This window comes from Nomia melanderi, chromosome 9, assembly GCF_051020985.1.
Source record: "Nomia melanderi isolate GNS246 chromosome 9, iyNomMela1, whole genome shotgun sequence".
In the NCBI taxonomy this organism is placed as follows: Eukaryota; Metazoa; Arthropoda; class Insecta; order Hymenoptera; family Halictidae; genus Nomia; species Nomia melanderi.
This window is the reverse complement of record NC_135007.1, coordinates 10098589-10125672: the sequence shown is the minus strand read 5'-3', so window position 1 is coordinate 10125672 and position 27084 is coordinate 10098589. Positions and strand designations below refer to the sequence as shown.

The following is a 27084-nucleotide window of genomic DNA, read 5'->3' as shown; positions in this document are numbered from 1 at the left end:
GATCATGAATATGTGCAGAGACAAAAAAAATTGTTTGTAATTCAACATATTCTTTTTTAACGTTCATAAAAGTAAATCTGTAGTGTAACTTACGTTTGGCTTTTTGTAAATAAAACTGCCATGAAATATAACTAACTGACTGTTGGTTCATTTGGCTTGTAATATATCCTCGAATTAATGCTATAAATAAAAGTATCCTTGCAAGAGGATCACTTGAAATGATTAATGAAAGAAAGGTTTTCGAAAATATCGATCAATAATTACAGCATAGCTATAAACAAACAAGCGATTAAGAATAATTTGTTCATTGAAAAGCTTCCGCTAGAAATTTTGTTGAAAAATGCGTTTAAGATTTCGTGATGTTACTACAGCGTCACCAAGTATGTGGGATAATTTATGCTGTTACTATACGCCTCATGTATATGGATTAACGAAATTCGGAACGCCCAAAAGAATAAAAAATTTAAAGAATGATTTCAGGTTCGGGTTAAAGTCCGAACTACGCGCCAGCGAACACGCGGTGAACGACACAGATGTAGGTAATGAGGAATTCAATATCTCAGCGAACTTTGAAACATTGAAAAGAGTCGTCAAAATTACTTATACCTTTTGGAACGTTCCAATGAATTCAAAATCGCCTATACAGTGTATTCAATTTGTTTACTTACAACGTATTCAGCTTGTAGAGTGATCATTTTAGTAACACACGAATTAAAAAAGAGGAAAGGTAATAGAATCCAAACTGATTGATTCGTTGAATTCAAAATAAATCACTAAGTTTGTACGTTAAATTTTACGTAACACCGTTAACTGCATCTGGTGTAGGTTAGCAATAATTAATGATTGTACTAGTTATATTTTATTACAAATATATAATTATAAATTAACTATATTATTCTGCCTAACACTGATACACTTAACAAACATATCAAGTTCAACTCATTTGTCAAGACAGCATCACACGTGTCAGACGAAGAAAATCCAGTTTTATTAGTCACTTGCAATGGCTTCAGAACTGACAACCAATGACAGCCTACCACAACATCGATTCTACAAAAGTGTAAATCTACGGACGCGACGATATACTTAGACAGTTCATTCACGTAACACGTGGCACGATATCGTCATAATATATGAGCTGTTCCACAGAAGTATCGAGAAAGTAAAAAACGACAAAGAACCATCAGTTCCGAAGAGATTAAACGATAACGTCGAGCACTGTTTGATTACACGAATTTAATGCTCGTTGGCTATTTGCGAAATAAAAATACTTGATATATTTCGAAACGGACACACCGTATACTGTGCCAATTACTACTCAGAGCCCGGAGTCTCTTAATACGCTCTCCAAAAAGAAAGAAGAAGGCAACTAAACACGTTTCCGAAATACACACTTCTGGAAATACCGAAATAAACTAGAACCCTGACACACATGAAGAAAGAAACTTCTAGTAGATAAGTGTTTCTTAAACTAAGCTCCTTTCCACAAAAAGTGGAATCTTCCATTCCACTCGAGAGAAGATGGAAATAAGTAACTGCATGTCCATTACTATGAAAATTACAATCATCGCGGCGGTAGCTCGTAATATTAATCTATCTACCGGCAACGATAAAATTCGATTAGCGGTGTTTCACGTGATTATTATGATCACGTTCATCCTGGCTACCGCGTGCGTAAACTAGGTTCCGCGCGACCGAGGATCCGTGACTCACGCGTCTCGCAACAGTACCCGTTTTATCATTCCCGCGTTACTTCGACAATGAACTTTGCTGGAAACCAAGGATCATCGTGAGGCGTAAGTGTACGTACGCGATTGGTGCACGTGGCGACTCATTATCAGCTGCACGGATCAAACGAGCGAGCGGATGGGCCATCAGTAGCGTAGGTAATGTAAACACGGTCGCGCTTATGAAATCTACGCATCGTTTCTCACAGATGATGCAACAGAAATTTTTATTACTCGCTGTACAGTCGTGATCTGACGTGGGTTTTCGTGATTCTTCCCGGGGCACAGCGGTCGATTGAGTAATAGTTAATTTCGATGATTTCCGAATCGTTTCGATGTCTGGTAAGTGCAATCACTGTAACGCCGTCGAATTGGCAGTACATTTTTTAGCGACACTTATCTTTAGTAACGTCTTCTAATCATTTATTTTATGACCGGGAGAAGTTTTACAGAAAAAATTGTAAAGGAAACATCGAAAGACATTTTGTTGATGTTTTATGAATGTAGAACGAAATACGATTCGAGTGGTTGACCTGGAATCTCTTATCGGCCTGCTAATGACATGATAATTATCATTCGACCGGAAAAGCTGTAAAGCTTCAAAGTTTAAATTTAAAATTCAGATTAGAACTAAGATTTTTAATCGAAGCGCGTTTGCAGCTGAAGAAACATAGATGGAGGAGGATCTATGCAGAACTGACATTAAAAGCTTAGAATTTCATGTTGACCAATTAGTTAAAGAATATTCAAACAGAGGAATGGAATTTTTATGAAGGAAATAGAAGTTAGTTACGACAAAAAACGCGAAGCAATTGCGCCAGTAATATATTGTGTGTCATAACAATCGGGTTATGCAAATAATACAGTTTATAAGAATGGATTCATTATGTGCAAGAAACATGCAAGGAAATATCAAGAGTACGTGGCGCTTGTCACTATTTGTTGCAAATTACATTTTAAATACATGCATGTAATAGAAATAATAAATAATACCAGTACAATAATAACAGTGACTGTGTCCCATTAAATTTAATGCATTTTTTACTCATTCAATGATTTAATAAATTTTTGTGGGAAGTAATAGTTCAACGGTTTTTGCATAAATTGTAATCGGTTTTTTATGAGCCAATCGTATATTACATACATATTTAAATGAAGAAGAATGTATGTTCTATGCTTAATGAAAGAGATGTCTATCTTTTGAAATGATTTATACGCTGATAAAATGTATTATTAATGTACGACCAGATTATTAATGACAGTATTATTGGCAACAGCAAATGAATAAACTTAACAATTATCTGTTGCTGTTTTATTTCGAAATACTGGTACCCGCAATGGTAGATTAAACAAAAGATTAAACCGTTTACAGGATGATTCAAATCGTGAGACAACACGAGCCATGTAAATTTACATGCCGAAACCTTTAAACGGCATCAGTCGCAAGAATTCAGACTGAAAAAAATTCGAGAATTTCTCTTTAACTATTCAACGTGCTATGTTTGAATAAAATAAGTCTCTCGCGGTTCGCAATGAATTATAACGAAAATGTTTTTAAAGCGTGAATAACTGCCCTTTATTTAAAATTTGCAAAGAAGATTTTTGTATGTTTCGAAGCATCAGTACGTACTGGTAATTACTCGTAAATTAACAATTGAGGATCAGCAAAATATATCTCAACATTTGTCGTTTGATTCTTTATTAGTTTGATTTCCCGATTAATTTTAATTTCTAGACACTCTTAATTTATTATTATTCATTCTGTAATTAAAGACAAAAATATGAGAATTAAAATTTGTATTAATCATTAATTGTGTACTATTTTACTTCACACCAGCTTTGTTTCCCGTTTCTCAAGTATCTTAATGATTAATATCGAAAAACTGAGATCGCAAAGGGTCGCTATGTAATCAATGAGTACAATAATACACACAACAAAAAAATTGTTATTGTGATCGTATTCAGAGTTTGAGAAATGATAGAACTTGTACAGCAATTGTTTTCAATGCGCATGCATGTATGCAAATAAACCACGTGTGCGTCCGCTAAAACCAGATTCCACATGCTACACGAGGATCGCGAGATCCCTTGAACTCGCTTCCTTGTTCGCATATTACGTGAACCAGCGACTCTCAGTCGGCCGGACGTTAATTTGGAAAGTGAAAACCGGTATTACGTCACCGGTAGATTACGTATATTGTATGAAAAAGAGTCTCCGAGGATGTCGTGCGCAAGATTGATCCGATGATTACATATTCAATAAATGAGGATATGTCCGTGAAAAAAAAGAATATTAATTATAAAACAATAACACGATGCTTCCGTGCATAAAACGTACTATCAATCAATCAATGGCTCATATTAGAAAATTTTAATACACAATCACTTAATATAGCAGTTGCATTACATTTTAAAACATTTTAATTGTTTACAGTGAGCAGGAAGATTCATTATGGATCTAAATTCAAGCTGAACAATTGACAGTGTCATAGATGATAACATATTATTATTCTATGGTTAAGGATAGAGCACAATGAATATTATTACTTATGCAATGAATACTTTTCTTTCAATTGCTTAGCATAGTATTGTTATATAATAAACTAGTTTACTTTCGAACGTTTTTCATGACACAGCTTGTATACAATGTTTTCTTATCTTTTGCTTTTATTAAATATGATAATCCGTTGAAGAATAAAACACTTGTGCGACTTCCAGGAGAGATGACTAGTATTTACTTTCTGATTGCATAAAATCATAGTAACTAGGCTAGAATTCAACGCAACTGCAGTACATGAAAGTTTATTACAGAAATTATTGAAATTGAATGATTGCCTTAAATTAATGAAAATATAGATCTACTTTCAGTTTGATAAAAAAGCAATTAATACATTATATATACAGTAAAAAATGATAATCGATAATCAAATACACAGTTCGAATGATTGAACAGCAGAACAAATGAAAAACTCCGATTAATTTACGAAAATGTGAATAACTCGAACGAAAATCACGTGCTTTTAACGGTTATATTCAAATCCGGCTATTTAACTTCCTTTAATGCCCGGCTGCTTGAATTAGAATAATTTGTTTCGGACGGATAATGAATGTCATCGCTTAATGGAAAATGGTAATCAACGATAGTGGAACAACACGAGAAAATTATTCTCCCTTCCTTCCTGTCTTCGTAACACTCACGTGTATTACGAACGGTGATATTACCTTGATTAAAATATTAAATTAAATCATAACCGGGACGCAGGTTTTCTAAACGCCAGACCAAGAGTGCAACACGTGGTCACGCTGTCGAGAGTTGACGGTTTTTCGAACTTGAAGTTCTTCGAAACGTTGAGCACAAATTCGGAATAAATGAAAGCGTAAATGGAATTCTTAAAACCAAGGAATGCTCAAAACTTATATAACTGAACGATCAGTCGGGACGATTGACTTCGTAATTTTTTTTTTGACAAATGCGAGGATAAGTTTTCTTAATATTTTTAAGAAAATAGACTAACACTGGAGCTTGTAAATGGTTACATTGATCCACTTATTTACGCTTGACAGAGATAAGTTTGTAACTTTCAGAAATTGCGGGAAAGAAGAAGCAAATAAAAATTATAATCGGAATTTATTTGTTAATTTGTATTCCTTGTGGATCTATATTCTTTATTGGAGTTGTATTAAAAGATCGACGAAATCGTTACGCGTTATCAGTATATTCTTCAAGTTCAAAAGAATGAGACATAGCTATGAAAAAGTCGAGCTTTTAAAAGCGTGGGACTGCTGATGATCCAATTTCCTCTGAACTACTTAAAAAAGTTCTAATGCAGGATCCTCTCGCTACAAGGTTCGCGCTATCATTTTGCTCGCATCCATTAGCAACCATCTCGTAATGAACTTCTCGCAATCCCCAACTTTTCGCTGAAAAATGATCTTCGTAATATCGAGTCGCATTGAATTAATTCTACAAATTCTACAAATTGCCTTTTAGCGCTTAAAAAAATGTGGATCCCGTGAACTCCAAGAAGAACACGTGGATAACGGACGAGTATTATGAAATTTCAAGCCTAAAAGTCTTGTCGTAATAGATATACACTTTTATACATACGTCGCTATCGGTAACTGACATACATCCAACGTCTTACCAAATTGTTTTAAAGAGAATCATGAATCAAACGAAGAGCATACCAAGAAACAAAAAGAAATTACTATAAATAATAAAATTATATAAATAACATAATAAAATGCTAACAATTTATAGAAAAACTACAACAAATAATAATAAAAAGGACCTAAAGCAAAATTGAATCGAGAATCAATTGCGCAATCCACTGCGAACAATCTACTAATCTTGATTAAGATTAAACATAATCAACGTTTACTACCGTTTAGTCAACGTTTAAATCTATTCAAACCGGGTAATTAGATTGGCACGGTAATGCGAGAAATTCATGAAATATTCTTTAACATTGCCATTCATGAAATTTTACGAGTATAATCCGCTGTTGTTCCACCTGCGCCCGTGGAAATGTCCGCGGACTCACGGACAACGGAGTGTATATAGAGCGAGGAATTTAAGTTTCTTTGTGCGGTAAGGCGGTGTAACAAACTGGTAGCAGAAGATCTGCAAGGGGCGTCTAGACGCGAAAGCACTTTCGATCGAAAGTGCAGGAGAAAGGTATCGTCGACGGAATATCGCGCGATGCGTTTGTACATATATAGACGAACCAAGACCGAGTGGCATCATTATCACGTGATTATGCTGTGACGAACAGAACGTATCTGGTGATTCAAAATTAATCGGATATTGGTATAATTTTAATGACAAAGTGGAGAAGAAAGATACAACACGCGATCGATCAAAAATAATCGATCCGATAAAATGTTCGTACCAGCGTGCTACCTCTCGTTATCCTATCGTTGGAATAATAAATCCCACGGTCACTTCCAAGATTAAAGTCCCTTATGTTCGGATCGTAAACATTAGTAATCAAAGCGAATCACCAACCAATGATGCTGGATATATGATTCGCGTGATTAGATTATCGATTATAGCAGTCATTTTTTATTTCTATATGGGTGCACGACTTAATGTTTCGATAAAGTAATGATTTCAATTTGTCAATCGATTGACTTAATTAATAAATTTACAACATTTGTCATTAATTGTAACAGATACATATAAATTGAGGAGTAATACTCGTGATGCGTTAGAAAACTTCGAATCTATGTGTTAACATCCAGCGAAATGAATTGACTTTCGAGCAATGTACTGCTTTTAAAAGAACAACATTGTCCGGTATTGCCGTTCAAGGCTAACTCACGCGTGCGTAAATATTTGCGCGTTATCGTCATGATATTCAGGAAGCGCTCGTTAACTAGTCAATTTATAGTAATACGCTTCCTAGGTTGACATGTTAAACCACTTTGAAACACTATTTTCCGTAAGGATCGGGCGAAGAAAAAATACGCTGCTAGATAATACTATTTGAGAGGGGAGAGGTTTTGGCAATCGAGAAAGTGGTTGTTAGCTAACCGTGCCAGTGACGTGACTTAATCAGGTCATCGCGGGAACTTAGAATTACATTTCACTAAACCATGGTACATCGAATTGTAAAGAATCTTGTGCGTTTGGGGAACGAACTTAAAAGTTGACGCAACTATACATTCGATTAGAATACAGTGTTCTGGTAAGTAAATAAAACAAATATGTTTGTACGATTCTAGACCCGATTTTGCGGTGCAATTAAAAAGATTAATTTCTATTCTATCTTGCAAATTTCAACGCGTTTCACCGAGGAATTCGTGATTTCATGTATCCAGGTACACTATTGCGGAAAATTGAGTATATTTACCTGACGAGGGAATTTTTTCAAATAATTTTCATATCAATTTTCTATGCGCAAAACATATTTTCCCTCGAACGACACATTGCTCAGCGAGGCTGGATAGATCCGGTGCCAGTAATCGACCTTAATTGAATCGACATTTCCGGTGTGCTATTACACCCTCATATCGTGCCGCGGCAGAACTTGCAAATGACGCATTGCGAATTAGTCGAACATCGTGAGATTTGTGTCGATCTCCGAAAACGTTCAATGTATCAAGATGCACAACTATCATATACACATATTTACCAGCTGGTAATACCTGGTAACCGTTGCAAATGAGAACAGTTACTAATCAGCACGAAAATTTATGATTCTCTTTTTACAAGTGCACCTTTTTTTACTGACCCCATTATACGCGCAGTTTTACCATTTAACATTATTCGGTGAATGTTTTTTATTGTTATTAATGTAGAACGATGTTACGAAATTCCTTTAAATCTGTGCACAGGTGATTTGGGAACAACGAATATTGTAAGTTCGATTTAGAGGTGTTTTATCTTTTTCCGTCGTTCGGGTAATTTAAAAATTTTATGCGTTCAAAACTTTTTTAGTTTCTCGTAAGTAAATGTGTCGACGAGATCCAAATTCTATCCATTTAACACGTTCGCTAACAGCGGCACATATTTGTGACGGTCGCAGTTCTATATTTTATATAAAGAAAATGAAATTTATCCTATAGATATAGTTAGTTAAAGTTATAAGCTACGAAATTACATTTAGGGATTCAATGACTCGTTTTAGCTTCATTTGTTTCGGTAGTTCGTTTAGAAGATTTATTGAATTGAATAAAATATTATAATTCAGAGGATCGCCACCGAAACAAACGCTGGTAGCGAACGTGTTAAGGAAGTCCGTAAAAATCGCAAAGGAATGAGTGTCAAAAGGTCCAGTATTAAGTGAGTAAGACGAATCACGTATCACATTCTAACCGAACTTCAATAACATTTACCTTGTGACTAAGACAACACAGGGCTACATAAACAAGTTTAAAAATATATTGTCCGATACAAAATTCCATTATATTCAGCTGTACCTTTGATAAAAGAAAAGAATGGTAAAATCGTTGTTTACTCGGAATTGCGCACGTATACGGAGATACGCAAAAAGCGTAAACGCATTAAAGAAGGGAGCACCCAGATCAATAAGAAAATTGTGTCTAGTCCCCATGGTCGCATTGGTCGTTCCTAGAACTTGTGTTTATAGAGACAAAGCACTTTCAATTCGGTTTTCATATTTCAACGACGTTGACGTGATAACTAGGGATAATTTACTTTAGCAGGTGACGAGTATAGAGCTTAATTCTTCGTCAACTGATAGCCTGTTGTGCATCGGATACGCAGTATCACAGCAGCGAAGCTGTTCTAGAGTGGTGTTCGTGATTTGAGCGATGCGTTGGTCAATTTCTCTCAATCTAGATGGTGTAACAGTAATCGCGATGCAGTAACGGTGTATCGTAATGAGTAGTAGAGAATCTCCGACGTGGAAACGCGTTGAAAATTGACTTGCTGAGAACTAACGATTAAATTTCTATCTCTATCAACGACAAACGGTCGCAGAAATGTTTTCAAATAAATCAACAGGTGCGACACTGTGAAATGCTAGACCGAATTCACATACGTTCCGCTTTGCCTTTTGTCGGCAAGCTTCAACGATGTTCCAGAACGTTTCTCAGCAAATTAATGCTTACTGTTTTAGATTTTACATTATCGATTTTTGATTTTGTACACGTAAATGTTTCGTATGTAGTCTAATGGAATTTTAATGAAATAAGAGGCACATTAAATTTCGTTTAGCTTATTATAATGCGTAAAAGGTAATTAGGTTTCCTCCGTTTCGAGTAAATCCGAAATTTACTTCGATTTGAGTAAATCGATGGCTATGGAAAATGTTTATTGGTTTATAAATACCGGTACGTAAAATTACTCGAATATGATTGTTAGTATAGAAAATCCAACTGCTTCGCTACCTACCTTCCTGTATAGTAATTTTCTACTTCGTTTGATAGTTAAATACAATGTTTAAGAATAGTTTCCCAAATAATTCCAGATAGCACTAACCTCTAGCATTTAACCTCTGGACGATGCCACCTAGATCAATCTTCATTGAAATGTTCTTATAGTTATCTTCAGTTATCAGATGATTATATTCGATTTAATAAGAAGTGCGCTTAAACAAATATTTATGAAATCTGATAACCAAGAATTTGAATGATTCTAGGCACCGCTCCATCCAAAAGTTAAAACTACAAATTTTCACTACCACATATTCTGTTTCAGATACAACTTCAACGAAATGAATAAAATACAATTTTCAAAAATATCTCTAAAACAATATTACAAAATTGTCATCTTATACAAATAAAATAAACGGAATTCGCAGTCGCGCATCGAAAATTCAGTAGCAGATGTATAATTTGATATTTTTAATTATTTGTTGTTCCGAATAAAGTTGCTCCCGTTACGAACAAAAATGTACGCATAGCGAATTAGGCGAAGGACGTTATAATTGTAACACGACCGGGACAATAGGTAAGGTCTATAAATAAAGAAGGAACGGCCGATAGAAAACTTGACTAATTTTGCTGGTCATCGCAAATTTTGTTATCGTCACGCAAATGAAGAGGGACCAACGTGCGCGCCGAGCGTCAGCGGACACCGGCTGATCCAGCACGTAACTGCTCGTTAGTACCGTGCACACGACAAATTACGTTTTGCTTGCGGACGTTGAATTTTCTTAAGTTATATCATTTAACGAACACGCGGAACAACTATTCTCTTCCTTTCCCCATTTATCTGTATAGATTTTCCCTTCCTTCATTGCAGTTTATGTAACCGATATTAACCAAAGTACGCACGTGTCAATCGAAAACGAGCCTCGAGCAACGAGGCGACTCACCTTAAACGTGTCCTCGTCGCCGACAGAAAAAAATATTCCTCTTGTATTCACGAACATATACAACAAGATCGAAAACGAAATGCGAGAAAGTATAATCTCCGTCCCGAAACGACATTGCCAATTGCACGATCGTTCCTGCCCACGAATTTGATCGACATAACAATATTGTACGGTACACGGCGACCCTAAACCTAGTTGTCCGCAGACTCGACCACGCGGCGCAGATGTGTCGCTACGTGACGAAAAATAGAAGCGACATTGAACTACGAACAAACCGTTCCCAGCTGACTTGCTGCCAGAAAAATCAGATACGGACGAATTAAAAAATCCACGAATACTTGGATCGCGTTCAACGCATGGCTAAGGTAAATTTACACGAATATCGTCTCCTTTCGGTTGCCACGGGTTCCTATTCTTTTTCAAAGGACTCCTCGAACAGTCGACGGGTGACTGCTCGCGAATACTACGTCCCGAGTACCGTGGGGTGTGAAAACAAAAAAAAAATGCTTACCTCTTCTGTTCTCACCCTCGTCAACCCCTGCCGGTTAACCTTTATTGGACGCGTACCACCGCTGTTAATGCCGCGCACAAAATGCAACCAACCACTGGAGAAAACCGCGCAGTAACGAATCAACGGTGAAACAACGTGTTTCTTGCTCTGGGTACTGGTGTCTTTCAGCGGAATTAACCCCTCCCGTTGAGAATCGAGCGATGCGATGAGCTGACAGCCGACCAAGACTGAAATGCCGGCACCACGCGGCTAGAGCTAAATACTAGTGCCGACAAACACGAGTCGTCGCGGCGGCGCGCTTCGACGCCGGCGGAAACACCGGTGGCGCCACGACACGGCGTCTAATTTGATCCTGCGATGACCCGCCATAGATAGAGGCCTACGTGATCTTCAGCGAAGGAAACGCGTCGTAGCGCTCGGAGCGGTTCTCCCGTCCTCGGTTTTTTTTTCACGCCGTTCCAACGTGTCAGATACGCGCATTATTGTTTTGAGGTGGCTAGACGGCGTATAATCGGGAACATGAAATTTCAAGGAAACCTGTATCTTTTATTGGGTATCTTAATTAGAGAGTAAATGAAAGGAAAATGTAGATTTCGATAGATGTTGATTGAAATTCACTTTTTAGTATTATTTTATCGGTATGATCTCATACGAGGAAGGGTGAAACATAGATTTCTTGTTATTTTATTCTTTTATTATTGAAAATAATGTGTTCGATAAATCGTTTTTTATTGTGAACGGCAATGTAGGAGGAATAATGTTTTACTGCGCAGTTTTGAAATGGTGCTTCCAAGATAACAGAATTTTGTAATTCTCAGCTGAATTTGTAGGATTTTTATTTGACGATGAATTGACGTTTTGTTGTAACCTTTTTTTTTACTCTTTATTTTGTAATATGAATGGTAAGACTGTATAAAATGTATTTCTGAAATTTATATCATTTATCAATATTTTACTTCCTTCTTCTCAAAGGCGATTAGTCTTATTAATCGCGTGACACCTTTCCTTTCTTCCAAGTCAAATAACAAGAATGTTTATGCATATTGCATATGCATATTGTTTCAATGATTTTTTATTCTTGGAAGGGGCATACTTCCGAGTAAGATGATCAGTACCTTTACTTACGAATTATTTGAGGGTACTATTTTTTGCGATTTGGGTATATTCCCATTTTTTATAAGATTATTCAATTGTTTCCATAGGTATCCTCCTTTACCTTCAGTCGGCCATGCAGTCGCAGGAGTAGTTCCGCTATTAATACATTTTCTACGTATAACATCAATGATATTACGTATATTTATTCATAAATATCATGAAGCAATGAAATTAATTAAATATCTAACAATAAAAATTATTTTTCCGAAAGCTATAATACATGTGACTCAATATTATGTTTATAAGATTTGTATTGTGTATTGTATCAGCATTCTCGCCTCTGGCATTCCATGCATTTTTATTCTTGTGTATCTCTATTTTTATCAAAAAATCTATTCTGTGAATTGATTTAAAGATTATCTCTGATGATATATTGCACATCATTCCATCTTACTGTATCATATTGAATTTAAAATACAAAGTCCAATTTTTCAGTTCGTATCATTGCACCAATAAGATAAAATGTGATATACAGATACATAATTGTAATCGAATAAAACCGAACGGATGATTTACATATGTAATTTGATCTAAAGGTAGGTGTTAAATCAGTCTGAGGATTAACGTGATAATGCCTTTTTTGAAGTATCTCATTTGGTACATAAAATGTCAGACATATATAATCTGTCTACAAAAATGATAAAGAAGCATTCAATAAACAAAGTTTAGTGCATTCGGATCATAAGAATTTTATTATGTACTTACATTCAGTCGACGTTTACTATCTAATGACCAAAACGATCACTGAGAATTTTCTTATTTATGAGTAAAAATGAAACATGAATGAATTTTTGTTATCCGAAATAATTTCATAAATTAGTCAATACTTCTATAATTCAAGACTAATAAAATATTAGTATCAGTTGTAGTTGAACTCTCAGCGCAAACTTCCACAAGTAACAACGATTCTTTTCGTATCGATTGCATCAATTCTATCGATTTTCTGTCATCACGAAGTAAGCACTACTATCGACACACCATTGTCCTCATTTACAGGTATTATGTACAAATGTCAATACAATCGGTGTGTCAATTTTTCTTAACAAGTAACGCAACACCACTTCACAGTTCATAAAAATTACGCAGCATGTCCGTTAACTAACAGTTTAATAGAGGTCTCATTTTACATGAAAAAGTTGATTGAAAATATGAAATAAGTTTGTTCCATGTCAGATCTCATTGTCAAGAAAATTATACGCGATTACTTGTCCAACTGATATGCATTTATATCGTTCTGTTTTGATTAAATACAGATGGCACATAGACAAAGGAAATAATGGAGTTCAACATTTTCTGTCTACAATCTGCCAAATGCACGAGCTTTTGACTTTTCAAACTTAATTCAAACATTTCATTGTATGTTCCCTTCTCAATAATCTAAAGACGGAATTATCCCCATTCAAACGGTACTGCTGGTTAACACTCTAAAACACATTATACACGAATGAAACTTTACAAAATATTTTCAAACTCAACGCTGAACATTGTATGTTCTGAATCACGGTTTCCTTTAAATGGACACATAATCTACTAGCACGATTTTCGACACTCTTTCTCCCAGAAAAGTATCTATCAGCGATATCGCAATGAATTGAAATTCGCCATTTATCAGAAAATAGCCGTTATGTCTCTTAAGGGAAATTGGTCGGTCATTAGCGAGGTCTGACATTGTATGCAGTACTTAATTCACTCAAGGGAATTGGAAAAAAGGATGTTCTACGATCTCTATCTGGAAAGCAATTTCTTTCGCATGCGTTGAAGCAAGAACGAATCGGAAAAGCCCTACGAGATGGTCATCAGTCTATATTCGATCGCTGTCTAAGGCGTTTCGTGTTTCGTGCGGGCATCAGTGAAGAACTGGAACGGATTGCGTTTCCGGTTACTACTGACTGACATTCGAGAGGTTGATTCAAAGTATTGCAATGCTCCTTGTAGGATGTTTATACGGTACTCGTGCTTTTTCTGTGATTTTGTTAAAATCTTTCGTTGAACGAAGCCGTTTTCATTAAGAACGGTTGATGTCAACACAAGTAGAACAAACTATTTCCTATTTCCGTTATAATAAAGAAATATTACTTAAAGTAGTATTTCTCCAATTACTTGAAGAATTTTAATTAAATATAGAAAATTGAGTTTTCTATACCTGACATTTTTCAGTAGAAAAATGAAAATCATCTTTCTTGTAATGACCACATTCTCCGTGGTGACGAGCACTTGTATTTTACCATCACCTTTAACTTTACAACTGATACTGGAATTCTCGAAGTTAAGATCATGGAATCAAATAGTACTATTCGACAATCTAAGCTCCTTAGGTAAGAATTGTAAATGTTATATTAATGAATATTTGCATTTGCTCAACCTGTATTGTTAGAAATAAAAGCATGAATAGGGAAATGAGCTTGTGCATTCATATATTCAATGTTATATAAGTTTTCGAAAGAAAATTATAAAACTAAAATTATAAAACGATTGGCTGCATCATTTTATTTTCTATTCTTTTTGCCTATCTTGTAAACGATCAAATATTATATTTATGGTAAGAAACGATGTACTTGAGTACGTGATGTAAGTGAGTTATTAAAAAATATCAAATGAATAGTACATTATATTGCCAATTAGAGCAGCCATTAGTAATATTTTCCGAAATCAGTCAAATTGTTACACATTGTCCGCGGCGAATCAACAAAGTAGCCCACATGCAAGGTGTTGAGAGATCTCCTGTGACACTAAACATCATTGTGAATTTAATTAATAATCAATGGACGCCCATGTTCAGAATATTTAAATTCATGGATTTTCTTTGTAATTTTTCGTGGATGTGTATTATTAAATTGAAATCGTTTTGATATATAAGCAGGAATTCGTACCCCATTTCCATTTTTCTTTATTCAATGCGCCAACTGAAAGTCGGTCGTTAATTAATTAATCTCGAAATAAAACAGCGCATTCAAAGTCTGGGAATGTCATTAGTCCCAAAGTCACATTTCTGATGAAAATGAAAATAATCAGAAGACAAAGGAAGATCCTTGACTTAGTGTCATTAATATTAAGTAACGTGATGCGTAGCTTAGGATGTATACATCGTTCTCTAGTGCGAAATTGCATTTATGCATTGTCACGTTATACCTTGGTTGTGTAGTGAAATATGCACGATGAATCACGCAAGAAATATTTTCCAAAGCCTGTGAACTGAATTTGCTTCTTATTTCCTTAGATTGTGTATTCGCCTACGCAAGACCTTTGTTTGCGTGCCTCGCTGAAACAGGTATCAGCGTGTCAATTCAGTCAGCCATCAATCCAAATATACCAGACGCCCTTATTATTCGGAAACATCGAATCGGATCCATTGTCTTATTGGATAGTCTCAATCTCACCTCTCCTGAGAATGTTTTACACGTGGTAATAAACATATGCTAAGAAGAACACGTATAAAGAACTCTCATGTTCAATATCACGGACAGTTGCCTTCATTTACATATGGCGGCTGTTTTGCTACGATTACACCGTAACACTTAAGTGCTGTAATATGTGCGATATTTATCAAGCAAAAGTGATTTTACGAGCGATAAGTAAATTGCACGGTTATAAATCTTGATACAGTAATTGATGCAATTAAAACTAATGAAATGGAAAATATAATGGAAATTTCAAATATCAGCATATCAATTGCAGTTAATGCGACATAAATTAATAATATTTATCATGTCCTATCGCAGGCCTCTCAGAAATTTCTGTTCAACTATTACATCTCCTGGCTAATGATAACAACAAGAAACACCGACGCAACTATAGATTCAGTACTCCGGCATTTGAATATTGGCATCGACAGCGACGTGGTCATTGCTACATCATCTTTATCGTATTCTGCGATTCACAAATTATCACAAACGTATTCGAACAGGTGATCATGTCTGCCAAAATAAATTTGACACATGCTATGTTTAATCATTATCGATCACTGCATGGAGTGAAACATCGATTCGAATAAAAAGTGCGATTAATTACTTAGAATACGTTTATACGTTTATACGTTTATAGATCACTTTATAGGATATCAATTTTATACATTTATAAATAATTACAATAATTTGTAATCGGAGTAACCTATTGGTTGTGACGTATAGTTGAGGAAGACTTTGGATAGAAGAATAAACGAATCAAAATTAAATATTGAAGGACAAAACTGAAACTTTCTCTTTAAATCATTAAAATCTTATAAATACAGAATGAAAATCGTTTATTTAGAGATTCTACGTTACATTTTTAAGGTCACATTGCTGTTTACGAAGCTATGAGAGTCACTTTCAATATCGAGAGCCTCCTGTGAAACAACCTGTCGAAAACGCGTCGATAAATTTGAACTACGCCATCTTGGAGAACCGAACGGTGGTCTTCTACTTTGTCCATGTATACAAAATCCGGCATTCGGACAACACCAGTCTGATGACAAATTTTCTTGGTTCCTGGAACCCGCATTCTTGGTCGTTGCAAAACCCGACAAGCGTCAAGCTTAGAAACGACTTCAAAGGGATGCCGATTGTCTTCGGGGTGTTGAATGGAACAATCGATGGCCAGATGGATGTTACTGATCAGTTGGAAGCGAACGATATCTTGCCGCTTCTTGACTTCGCGAGCTTTGTCACGAGCAGCGTTAACGCAAGGTAAACATCTAATGGAGTACGATAAAGAGAATTTAAACGATTTATTTTGAAATCATTGAATAGTATTTACTATGATTTTGAAACAATATGATTTTCCGTTTTGATTTATTATAAATTATAACGTTAAAAAGTTATACTAATCACAAATGTCTTTGTAGCATAGAATTAGTGTCCCACGATAAACTAGGAACTCTCAACAACAAAGTTTGGGGCAATCTTCTTGGCGATGTCGTTACCGGAGTTGTTGATATAGGGCTAGGATACATAACCGTTAACGAAGAACGACAAGCGGAGATGACGTTCAGCCATCCTCTGATTCGCTATATGTAAACAATACTAATTTTTCATTTTGAAACGATTTATCTGACTGTTAAACAACTGAACAACGTGTTCGCAATGTTCGTGGATGTCACTGAAATAGTTGAATGACAGTAGGTCAAAAGACAACTTGTGACAAGTCTCATAAGTCATTACGTGTCTAATAACTGTTATGATCGGTTTAATGAATAGGGAAAGATGTAATAAGAATTTTTTGCACAATACAGAACGCTCTGTATGCAAAATATTATGTCTGAACAGGAGGAATATTTATTATCATCCATTGGAGAGTGGAACCATGAGAGACATATTTCGCCAACCGTTTGACAACTGTCTACTGGGATGCGTAGCTTCTACGTATGTCGCCATTTTATTCGCGATGGGACTGATTATCTATGCCGCGAAAACTGTTCTCCATTACGAGGAGGAAAAACGCGTTGGTATTGGAGAAGCTGCTCTCTGGTGCATTAGCATAATGTGCATGCAAGGTTCTTAATAAAGATAAGAATATTTATGGATTGTTCTATTATTCAATTACTGTGCTAAAATATAAACGCTAGATATTATTACGATTTTAATGAATATCAATTGAATTATTAATTGATACATAATAAATGATTACTGAAGATTTTATAAATTCTTAATGAAGCACATTATATTTCGTTAATAATTGAAGTTATAATTACTATTAAACTATATAACTATTGTAAGTGCAGGTTCTCCGTGGACTCCTCGCAATCCGTCAGGCAAAACTGTTTTGTTGTTTAGTCTGATCTTCGCTTTGGTAATGTACAATGCTTACGCTGGCTTTATTACCTCTATATTATCGGTTCAAGCGAGTGGCATTAAGTCGATCACCGATCTTTTGTCACACAACTTTAAGTTGGGGTACAGCATAACCGAGGACGAGTATATTCGCGTAAGCTTCCTATTGAAGAAATAAAAATTTACAACGTTTTTACAATTTATTTTTTACGTCGAACGATTTTTCTGTTTTGTTTTTTCTTTTGTTTGTTTATTCTCAGAATGTAAACGATAGCAATCTTCGCGAGCTTTACATAAGAGCCTTCGACAATCGAGAGTCTGGATTAGACATCACTTCCGGTCTAATGAAAGCAGTACAGGGCCAATACGGTTTCTTCGTGAGCGCCAGTCTCGCGCGACGTGCGCTCAGAACAACGTTAATACAAGAACGATGCACTTTGAAGGAATTACCTCTTCCTCAAACCTTCACGATGGTGGCTTTACCGATGGCCAATTCCTGCCCCTACAAAAAGATTATTAATTTAAAGTAGGTAAATGATATTAAATAACCGAAAAGTTCCTCATTTTTACGTAGTCATTAATTCACTTAACAACGAAACTTTTTAACCTACGAAATGATTTTCAACGAAAGTTATATCGTTCGAGTTAATTACGGTAATACGTTAAATTCTGTTACAGCTTGTAGTTTCATTGTACAAGTAAAAGTAATATTCACGGACTACAAGCACACGTTACTAACTTTTTTTTGTACTTTTTCAAACTCGACGAATGTTTCCTAAAGACAATAGTATTTAGTTAAGAGAAATTGAAAGATTACAGTAAAATTGGTTTGGCAAAGTTGAAGAAGATCTAATAATCGTAGAAACATCGTAGAAAATTCGGCAACAGGCAACAAATGAAGAGACTTAATTAAGAGACAAATTAAGAGACTTAACTTTCAGTATCTTGAGAATACGAGAACGTGGTGTCTTGGATCGAATCACGGAACGAATGCTACCGGAAATGCCGCAGTGCAAATCGCCGACCACTTTCCACAGTGCCAGGTTGGCTGACGTTTATTCTGCCTTCTTCATCTTGATCGCCGGTGGCGTGACAGCGGTTTCGATCTGGATCGCCGAGAGGATATGGAACAAGAGACGTCAAATGAAGGACACTATAATACGGGGGATGCGGCAGCGTCATCTGATGCCGAATCTGTCTCACTTACCCCATCTACCCCACTTGCCGCAGTTACCTTCTTTTTCGCAGTTCCACCATTTACACTTGCATTCGCATCGTAAAAAGCTGAGTCACGTGCATCACACTAACGAGATGCAATTCGATTCAAAGAAAACGAACGAATGCTTCGTTATGGATTCTTCTTCTTCCATTTATGCACACGATTTACGAATTTTGCCTAGAATTTTACGACCTAGGAAGAGAAACAAGGATGGGACAGGTCATTTACGTAGAATCATCGATTGTTCCCGCATCGGATCACGATTCTATAATCGCCGTAAAGAGAACAGTTTGAATAAATCGACCTTTCTCGAATTACCGCGAACGAAGTGCAACAGTGTCGAGAAGAATGACAAATCGAGTCATAGTACAATTTTTCCCTTTCATGAATAACTTATGGTAATTCAAGCATAAAAAATTGCAACGACTGTAAACGGGTATTAGAGAAATCTTGATAATTTCCATCATTTTGGGACTTGCATTTCTACATTACATTTGATTGCAGAGTCACTATTGACGTTACTTAAAGATCTGAGAAATGATCTTTTTTTGATTTATCGATATATCTAATGGATAGATCGATTATCCTCGGTTTTTTACTGGATTTAACATGATAAATTGCCTCTGCTTTGGATCTCGTGACAGTAAAAGGAGAGAACTTTGGAACCACTTGAAATCTTTTACGCGTAATTCTTGAGTTACCTTGTAAAATGGTTTAAAAAAGGTTTATCATGCCTGAAGCCAATGGACCAAAGTCCAACTGAGCGTAGATTATTGGAACCGGTTCGGAGTTACAATAAACAAGTATGCAGAATATGTAGAAGATTTAGAAGAAGTAATAATTCTGTAACAAAATGTTCCGTGATTTAGCAATTCTTACTGTAAAGTAAACACCTATTACACAAATAAAGTGAGAGATGAGCAAACATTTATATCAATGTGATTTCTAAACGATCTCATTTCAGATTACACATTTTCACGCGAAATGTATCATTCGGGGTTGCCATATTTGCCGTACGTCGCAGTAATTTTCACTTTGGTGTTGTATGTCTTATAAGGAGGCTCATATTTCTCTAGATTCTCCATGTTCCTGCAGTCTCGCAGCAATCCCATTTCGCTTCTATAAAATGATAAAGTCAGAATCGTACCTTTTGTTTGATTATCTCGTCCTTATTACCGACACATAACGTTAGAGATGTCAGGAGAGTTTTCATCGTCGTTACACCATTTCTGCCATTGTTCGTAAAGTTGATTCTCACCAATTTCATCCAAATAATAATGACATAGATCCCTCAGTCTGTTGAAAATTGAATTCATTAATGAACAATGATAGCTGTGTCGAATTATAAAATACATTTCGTTATTTAAGGAGAAAGGAAACATTTCTATTAAATTCAAATAGCTGCTTACTCTTTTCCCCAAAGTCCATCTGCTGAAGTAGAAATCAAAATAGAACCAGGCGAATCGTCGCAAATGAACTTCTTTCCGTTAACTTCTCGCAGACGATAGCTGTGCAATGTTTTCTTTTTAAATTAATTATTGAACTGACTGTTACTTAGAACTGGTATGAGCGCTTACTATATAAACGTACTATTGAAATTCGTGATCGCAAATGGTTCTCAAGAAGAGCTCAACTTCGGTGTCGTCCAGACATGCACTTGGTGACATCATTTCATGGACATCCAATAAAGTTTGATTTATCTAACAGCAAACAGAAAAATAATTCGTAAAATAGTTACATATTGAAAATATATTGAAATCATTCTTACAATTTATGCATTTTACATTTTAAATCAATATACATCAATCTTTCTTGCAACAATCTACCATTATACAGAAGTACCTTACATTATAGATTTCAATATAATTTAATATAATTTTTCATTCCATACAAGTTAGATTGCATTTTTAAAACTTGTTCAAACGAGATAAAAATGGATAAACCTTTTCAGCAATTGCAAGACACATTCCACATCTAATGCTAGCCGACGAGAAATCAATTTCTATGGTGTTGCAAGGGGAACAGGAACTAAAATACGGAATTTTCTGTACTATGCCAAATTCAGTTGGGTCGTAATTATAATAATAATCCAAGGTTGCACTTTGGTCGTTCTCACAAAGATCTACTTTGCTTAAAAATTGTTCATTATCTTTACGACAGTTCGAAGTCCTCTTTCTGCCGAAACTTGTTCCACAGGTTCGTGAAGTTAATAAAAGTAAAATTATAAAAAATGTTTTAATCCTCATTTTCAGCTTTCAGAAAGGATTTTTTTTCTCAATAAATGTTATATAAAATTGCGAAAAATTCCGTTACAAAATCCTTCATTAATACAATCTCAATACAAACATAAACATTCGTAATAGGTTAACGTGACGCTTAATCATGGTGACATATATAAACAGGCGAAAAATATAGAATGGACTATGTTAACAATGTCGGAAAGTTTTGAAAATGATAAGAAGCAAATATTTTTTGCAGCCTCATTTTATACGTTTTTAAGTATGAAAAATGGGTTAAGAAATGATGAAATACTTTTGTAGAATACAAAAAGCATTTCATTTTTTTAGATGACATTCTATTAATAGAATAATCATTTAAAAACTACACAGACTTCATTTTCAAATATTATAGTTAATTGGAATTAAGTAAAGCAAGAAATAATTAACAATAAAATTTAAAAATTCTTTTATGACATAATGCATTTTTGTTTTAAACAAATAAAAATTAATAAATATTCCTTCTAGAATTTTATTATAGAAAATCGTAATGCTTTACATGTTTTCTTCTAGAATAGAGAAAACCCCTTGTATGGGGTTTAGATTTCTAATTACGCCAGCACAATTCCAAGTCATGGAAATAATAACTATTTCAGGTACTCTCGTGGCCCAAATCAACTGCCTCACCAACCTGGAAATCCAATACTGATTATAATACTCCCTTCTCATGAAGGTCAGTCAGTACAACTATTTATCTTCATCCTTTTCAGTGAATCCAAAATATTATTCTTGGTCAACTAAAGTGACATTTACTCTGGTATATTGTGAAATCAAGAATGTTTTATAAATTAATCACGAGTCACGACCCTCATTTAACACTTTTGCGAGTAAAACATTTTATATAGAAGTATACAGATATTTATTATCATTTTTTAAAGGAAGGTAATACATTAATTAATTTAAATAAGCATAAACAGTAATTTAATTAATGGTGTTTTTTTATTATGTTTCTTAATAGCAGTAACCCTTTTTATTTACATTTTCTAGTAAATACTTTCAGATTTTCGTTTTCCTTGAATGGCAAATAAGAATTTAGTATATTTTTATACTAATTATTTTTTATTCCAATACAATCATTTTTGTCGTTGCCGTCAATGATTTTGTTTGAAATGAACTTCGATGCAAGCGTGTAAAATTAGAGCGAGGGGATCAAATTATCACTTTCCTGATTTCGAATTCATTCATAAAAGACGGACTTTGAATCTTGTAATTGTTTTCGATTTTCACGATAACAATTTGTGCATATAAATATTTATTTCCGAAACTGATAAAATGAGTTAATTTTAATTTTTAATTAGAAAAAGTATTATCATACTTCTTGAAATTTTACCTAAAAAATAGCCTTGTGTTAAGTTGGACCGTTTAAAATTAATCTCGTAATGAATTGTTAAAAATCCGGTTACTCTATTTTAAGTAAGTAAGCCATGTGCTCCGTTAGTAAGGTCAGCGGTTCGTAGTATTCGTATTCAATATTATTTCTAATATAATCTGAAAATAAGGTCCACGTAATTTTTCTTAAATTTATATTTCATCTTCTAATATTGATTTGGTGTAATATATACTTTAAACGAAAAACTAATTCTGTGCTGATCGTATTAATTTTTTTCATTTAGTGATTTCAATTCTTTTGTACTTTAAGCAATGTTCAGATTAGTTTCACTTAAAGTAAAGGAAACAGATATTCAAATGTTTAAATATAAATTAATTGTAAGATCATTGAAGATCGGTGTGAAAAAAAAGGTAAATAAAACTTTGACTTTTTGATTGCATTGACGTAACTTCGATTGCATCAACCGCTTTGTATTTAATGGTAAAGAAGTTTTCTTGAAATTGTCTTGCGTGACACCAGATGACGCCAGTATCCTTTTAAAATTTCATGTGCCCCCAGGATCACACGTTTTTGATGTATGTCATGAAAGGTTAGCTGTTGTAAATACATAAAACTACAATCATGGTCAGTGTTAATCAGTTTTTATTAAAATTATTTATTTAATGTGTTCAGTTCAAAAATTTTCTTCTACTTACCAGTAAATTTCAGTTGTTTAATCATGTTTGTCTTTGCAGTCCACTGCAATAAAGAAAGAATACTTAAAGGCAAAGAAGATTGCTCATCCAAATAGTAGGAAATCTATTGCCATTACAAAAAGAACCAAAAAGTAGATAAACTTAATATTAAACCGTTTAAGTTTTTTATGATTAATATAGTTATGAAAGGTTTTATAAAAAGAAAGATAATGAATAATGTTTCAGAATCATAAACAGACAAAAAACAAAATTAGGAGGTTTGATAAAACAAAATCTACTAGGGGAGAAAATGCTATGGATTCAGGAACATATGGTACCTGATGTTTGTCCTTATACTCCAGAATTAACTGCCACATTACTAGAAACGTAAGTAAATAAAGGCTAAGTATCTAAAACCTAAATATTTATGAATGTGTGACTGGTTCATAGGTACATAGCAAGGAATGATGAAGAATTAGAACAAATTAATATAAAGCATTCTATAGGTGGAAGAAAAAATAGACAACATGCAAGTAGACAGGATGTGTTAAGAATGACTAAAGAACGAGAACAAGAGGAATATAACACATGTGGAATAGGTAAAAATTTATGAAAATTTGTAAATTGAAAATGTGTAGAACTGTTTTCTTATTCCAGAGATTCCTGATATTTTAAATACAACTCAGTGCGATATGTTAAGAAAGTGGAATGGTGAATTAAAATATTTGACTAATTTTAAATTTAGGAGATTCGGTAAAAAGCATTTAAATGATATATTACAAAAGGCAAGGAAACAACAGAACATAGATAAAAATAATGCACAAGGAAATGCTTCTGATGACTAAGAGGTTTCTTCTGCAAAACTTATTTCTGAAAACATGGAAAAGAATACTTCCGTAAAAAAATTAATTTTCTTAATTGACAAAAACTAAACACCAGAATGTCCCACGGAAATAGAATAAAGTTTACGTATATATTTTCATAAGGTTTACCTTGTATTTTATTTTCCTATAGTCCTACTACCTTGTTCTATATTCTCATTTCAAAGTTAGTAATTTTTGAGGAATACGAAAGTGAATTTGCTCACTTTCGCTTGCGTAATTAGGTGGATTGCGTTAATTGCTGTCTCCAGCAGCGAACAAAGGTATCACGAGGGAGGGAAACGCCACAGAAAAAAGTTCGATTGCGAAATATCGCACGAAACTGGAACATGTGAATGAGCAGTTGGTAGTTCATAGTTCCTCAAAACTCCTTTAGCGTATTTCCTTAATTCTGCTTACTTTGTTTACTTTTTCTTATTGTTTTTTTAATTATGTAATCTCCGGAAATAATTAAACTCATGAATCCCACATTGTAGACGTTTCACAGGAAGCAGGGAAACTATCGAAACTAAACATTTTTATTTATGTGAAACATACGACTCGAATGTGGTAGCAATGTGTAGCAATTATTTTACTTAAAAAAGTTGTTTCTATAATTTTTATTTAAGAAACAACAATTCTCTGAAATTTTAAGTCTTTCTTTAACAAATCGAAGTTGCTAATATATCGCATAATTTTAATTCTTTGGAAAAAAACCAGTTTTCAATGAGTAGACCGTTTTTAATAAAAGTTTTTTTAATCATCATATTAAAAAATGATTGAAGTGAATTAAATACTTGGTTCATGTTTTGTACGCAGTTGTCTCTGCAAGGAATTTCTCTGGAGGACTATGGATCTGCTGGAGAGGGGAATGGTGATCACGTGGATAAGAGTGAAAGTTAGCGAGGCTTTTGCTTTGCTAAATTATCGGCACACAAATTCTTTATAATAAGTCGATAACTTCTCTTCTATTTCGAAGTATATGCAAGAAGGAACGAAATACTTCATAGAACACAATGTCAACAAATCGATACCAAATTTGGTACAAGCAGCGGCTAATTACTTCGATGCACCTTCCAGATTTGTTCGTAAGTTAATTACACTTTCCATGCCTATTGCGGTTCACTCGTTTCTCAATTGTCGCGTACCAAACTTAGTATAGCAGTCACGAAGCCAGTACACAATTCTTGTCTCATTACAAATTAAGAAGTGGAAAACCGGACAAGATCGACACGGAAACCTAATGAACGCCAACGATCTAAATTCAATCAAAACACAGGGAAAAACTTTTTGCGATTAATGATAAAGAAACGACAAAGCTTTTTAAACGGGCAAGTTTTTGTGCAGCATAGGTCATTCGTATGTGATTAATCATTCGATAATTACGCAGACGCTTCTAGAAGATCATTTACTTGCCACTCGGCAGAGAATTATGCTACCCTATGTATTAGATAATTGCCGCGGCGTGCATCACTGTGCAAGAATGAAGTTATTACTCTTCCTTCCTTTTTGGTCTCATCTCTATCATTAAACTTAACATTTTGACACAGTTTCAAAGTGTACTTGCAGCTACGTAACTCGTGAGAGTGGTAATATTCACCAGATTTTTAAATTCTACATAAAAGATTGAAATGTCTGTGGTATTCCTATAATTTTGTATAAAATTATTGTTAAACACTTCAAACTTTTTCTCCCAAAATTCCTTTGTAAAACAAACTGCACGTTTGTATGTTTGCAAAATATCTAAGTTAAAAGAAAATCATTGTCTTTCGCGATTTTATTCAGTTTTCAAAGAATCTCAAAATGAATAGCATAAAATCTGTTCACCGCCATTTCTGTTTCCTACCTTGCAGAACGTCGAGGTTAATCACCATTGAACTAGAGGATCTATGTTTATTCCCTTAAGATTGATTTAACTGTACATCAAAACAGTTATGCACAATATTCAAATCGTTCTCTACCGAATGATTTATACCGATCGTAGAGTCAAAAGTATCCTCTAGGCTTAAATGACAGACTATGCATTAAAAATATCGAAATTCGTTATTTTTTATTCTATTTCATCTTACAAATCATAAATATTAAATATAATTTCAAACTTTTGAACTATAGTTCATGCATTCATTGAAAACCACAGTCAGTCTACAAAAGAATTGATAAATAGTAACTGATATTTACTCTTTCTAAAAGTAGATTACTGCCAAAAACAGTAAAATATCTTTCATCGTTGAAAGTCTCATGGGTATTTACGTACATACTACTTTGTAAAACAAGGAAAACAAAAGAGGGAAAATTCTCGTGGCCGTTTTTGCGAAACGAAAGAACGGTTACACATAATTGTAATCGAGTTTACGCAAGTTTGACATCTGTAGGATAGTAACGGCAGGCGTCTTGCACGAATAATCGTAATACCGATCGATGTAGTCGATGATGCATGGCAAAGAGGTAACGGTGGAGATAATGTAATCGTGTCTCAATTCTTGACGGTAGCCACAGATGCCATCTGACTCGCGAACTGCGCCGCCATTTTTACGCTCGCTTGAGCTTTACGAGCTCTCGACGTCCTTGCGTGCTGCCGGCTCAATTATACGTGACGCTAATCCGCCTCGTCGTTAGACAGATCCGTGCCGACGATTTAGAAAGTCTCTGCCGCAGCCTTTTCAAGTTTGCCACCCGGATTTTCTGTGTGCTCTTCGGAAAGTTCTTCCGTTACGCGGAAGAATGATGCTGATGAAGCAACGTTAAGGCGCCGTTTGTCGGACTAATGTTTCCACGTGCCGCGGCTGCACGTTTTTTTCT

General features: G+C 34.7%; 4 protein-coding genes across 6 annotated transcripts in view; 2 read left to right on the top strand and 2 right to left on the bottom strand.

Annotated features, from left to right (window-relative positions):
- LOC116432814 (acyl-CoA Delta-9 desaturase) overlaps positions 1 to 11302 on the bottom strand; it is a 30690-nt gene extending 19388 nt beyond the window's left edge. Inside the window, exon 1 of one of the 2 annotated variants that reach the window (XM_031990217.2) lies at positions 11025 to 11302. The gene's annotated coding sequence lies outside the window, so the exon portion shown is untranslated. Of the gene's footprint in view, positions 1 to 10513; positions 10536 to 11024 lie in introns of those variants that run through there. The other variant, XM_031990218.2, reaches the window with a different exon arrangement.
- A 567-nt stretch (positions 11303 to 11869) lies between these two features.
- On the top strand, positions 11870 to 20816 carry LOC116432795 (glutamate receptor 1). Of its 2 annotated transcripts, none has more exons than XM_031990169.2 (10): positions 11870 to 11926; positions 14304 to 14494; positions 15397 to 15581; positions 15899 to 16083; positions 16451 to 16843; positions 17002 to 17169; positions 17423 to 17649; positions 17878 to 18080; positions 18187 to 18452; positions 18868 to 20816. In XM_031990169.2, the coding sequence occupies exons 2-10, from the start codon at positions 14344 to 14346 to the stop codon at positions 19535 to 19537; spliced, it is 2448 nt and encodes an 815-aa protein (XP_031846029.1). In that variant the 5' UTR covers positions 11870 to 11926; positions 14304 to 14343; the 3' UTR covers positions 19538 to 20816. The 2 variants fall into 2 exon arrangements, with proteins under 2 accessions (XP_031846029.1, XP_031846027.1); XM_031990167.2 differs by lacking the exon at positions 11870 to 11926 and adding an exon at positions 13990 to 14126 and having other exon boundaries at positions 14337 to 14494.
- Positions 20067 to 26152, bottom strand: LOC116432796 (uncharacterized). Its single transcript, XM_076370532.1, has 5 exons — positions 26132 to 26152; positions 20736 to 20845; positions 20555 to 20653; positions 20322 to 20441; positions 20067 to 20264 (listed from the first exon to the last, which is right to left on the bottom strand). Exons 2-5 carry the CDS (start codon positions 20813 to 20815, stop codon positions 20135 to 20137), a joined length of 429 nt encoding a protein of 142 aa, XP_076226647.1. The 5' UTR covers positions 20816 to 20845; positions 26132 to 26152; the 3' UTR covers positions 20067 to 20134.
- LOC116432797 (translation machinery-associated protein 16) lies at positions 23248 to 24410 on the top strand. The gene is made up of 5 exons (XM_031990171.2): positions 23248 to 23375; positions 23486 to 23577; positions 23672 to 23812; positions 23876 to 24024; positions 24083 to 24410. The coding sequence occupies exons 1-5, from the start codon at positions 23373 to 23375 to the stop codon at positions 24268 to 24270; spliced, it is 573 nt and encodes a 190-aa protein (XP_031846031.1). The 5' UTR covers positions 23248 to 23372; the 3' UTR covers positions 24271 to 24410.
- Positions 26153 to 27084: the final 932 nt, after the last annotated feature.

Coding starts and splice junctions, on each gene's coding strand:
- LOC116432797 (XM_031990171.2), top strand. Junction 23,813..23,875: donor ACTGCCACATTACTAGAAAC/GTAAGTAAATAA, acceptor ACTGGTTCATAG/GTACATAGCAAGGAATGATG. Junction 24,025..24,082: donor ATATAACACATGTGGAATAG/GTAAAAATTTAT, acceptor TTCTTATTCCAG/AGATTCCTGATATTTTAAAT.
- LOC116432795 (XM_031990167.2), top strand. Junction 17,170..17,422: donor CATCCTCTGATTCGCTATAT/GTAAACAATACT, acceptor ATGTCTGAACAG/GAGGAATATTTATTATCATC. Junction 17,650..17,877: donor TAGCATAATGTGCATGCAAG/GTTCTTAATAAA, acceptor TTGTAAGTGCAG/GTTCTCCGTGGACTCCTCGC.
- LOC116432796 (XM_076370532.1), bottom strand. CDS start 20,815: ATGATGTCACCAAGTGCATGTCTGGACGACACCGAAGTTGAGCTCTTC. Junction 20,442..20,554: donor GATGGACTTTGGGGAAAAGA/GTAAGCAGCTAT, acceptor AATTTTCAACAG/ACTGAGGGATCTATGTCATT. Junction 20,265..20,321: donor ATCTCTAACGTTATGTGTCG/GTAATAAGGACG, acceptor ATCATTTTATAG/AAGCGAAATGGGATTGCTGC.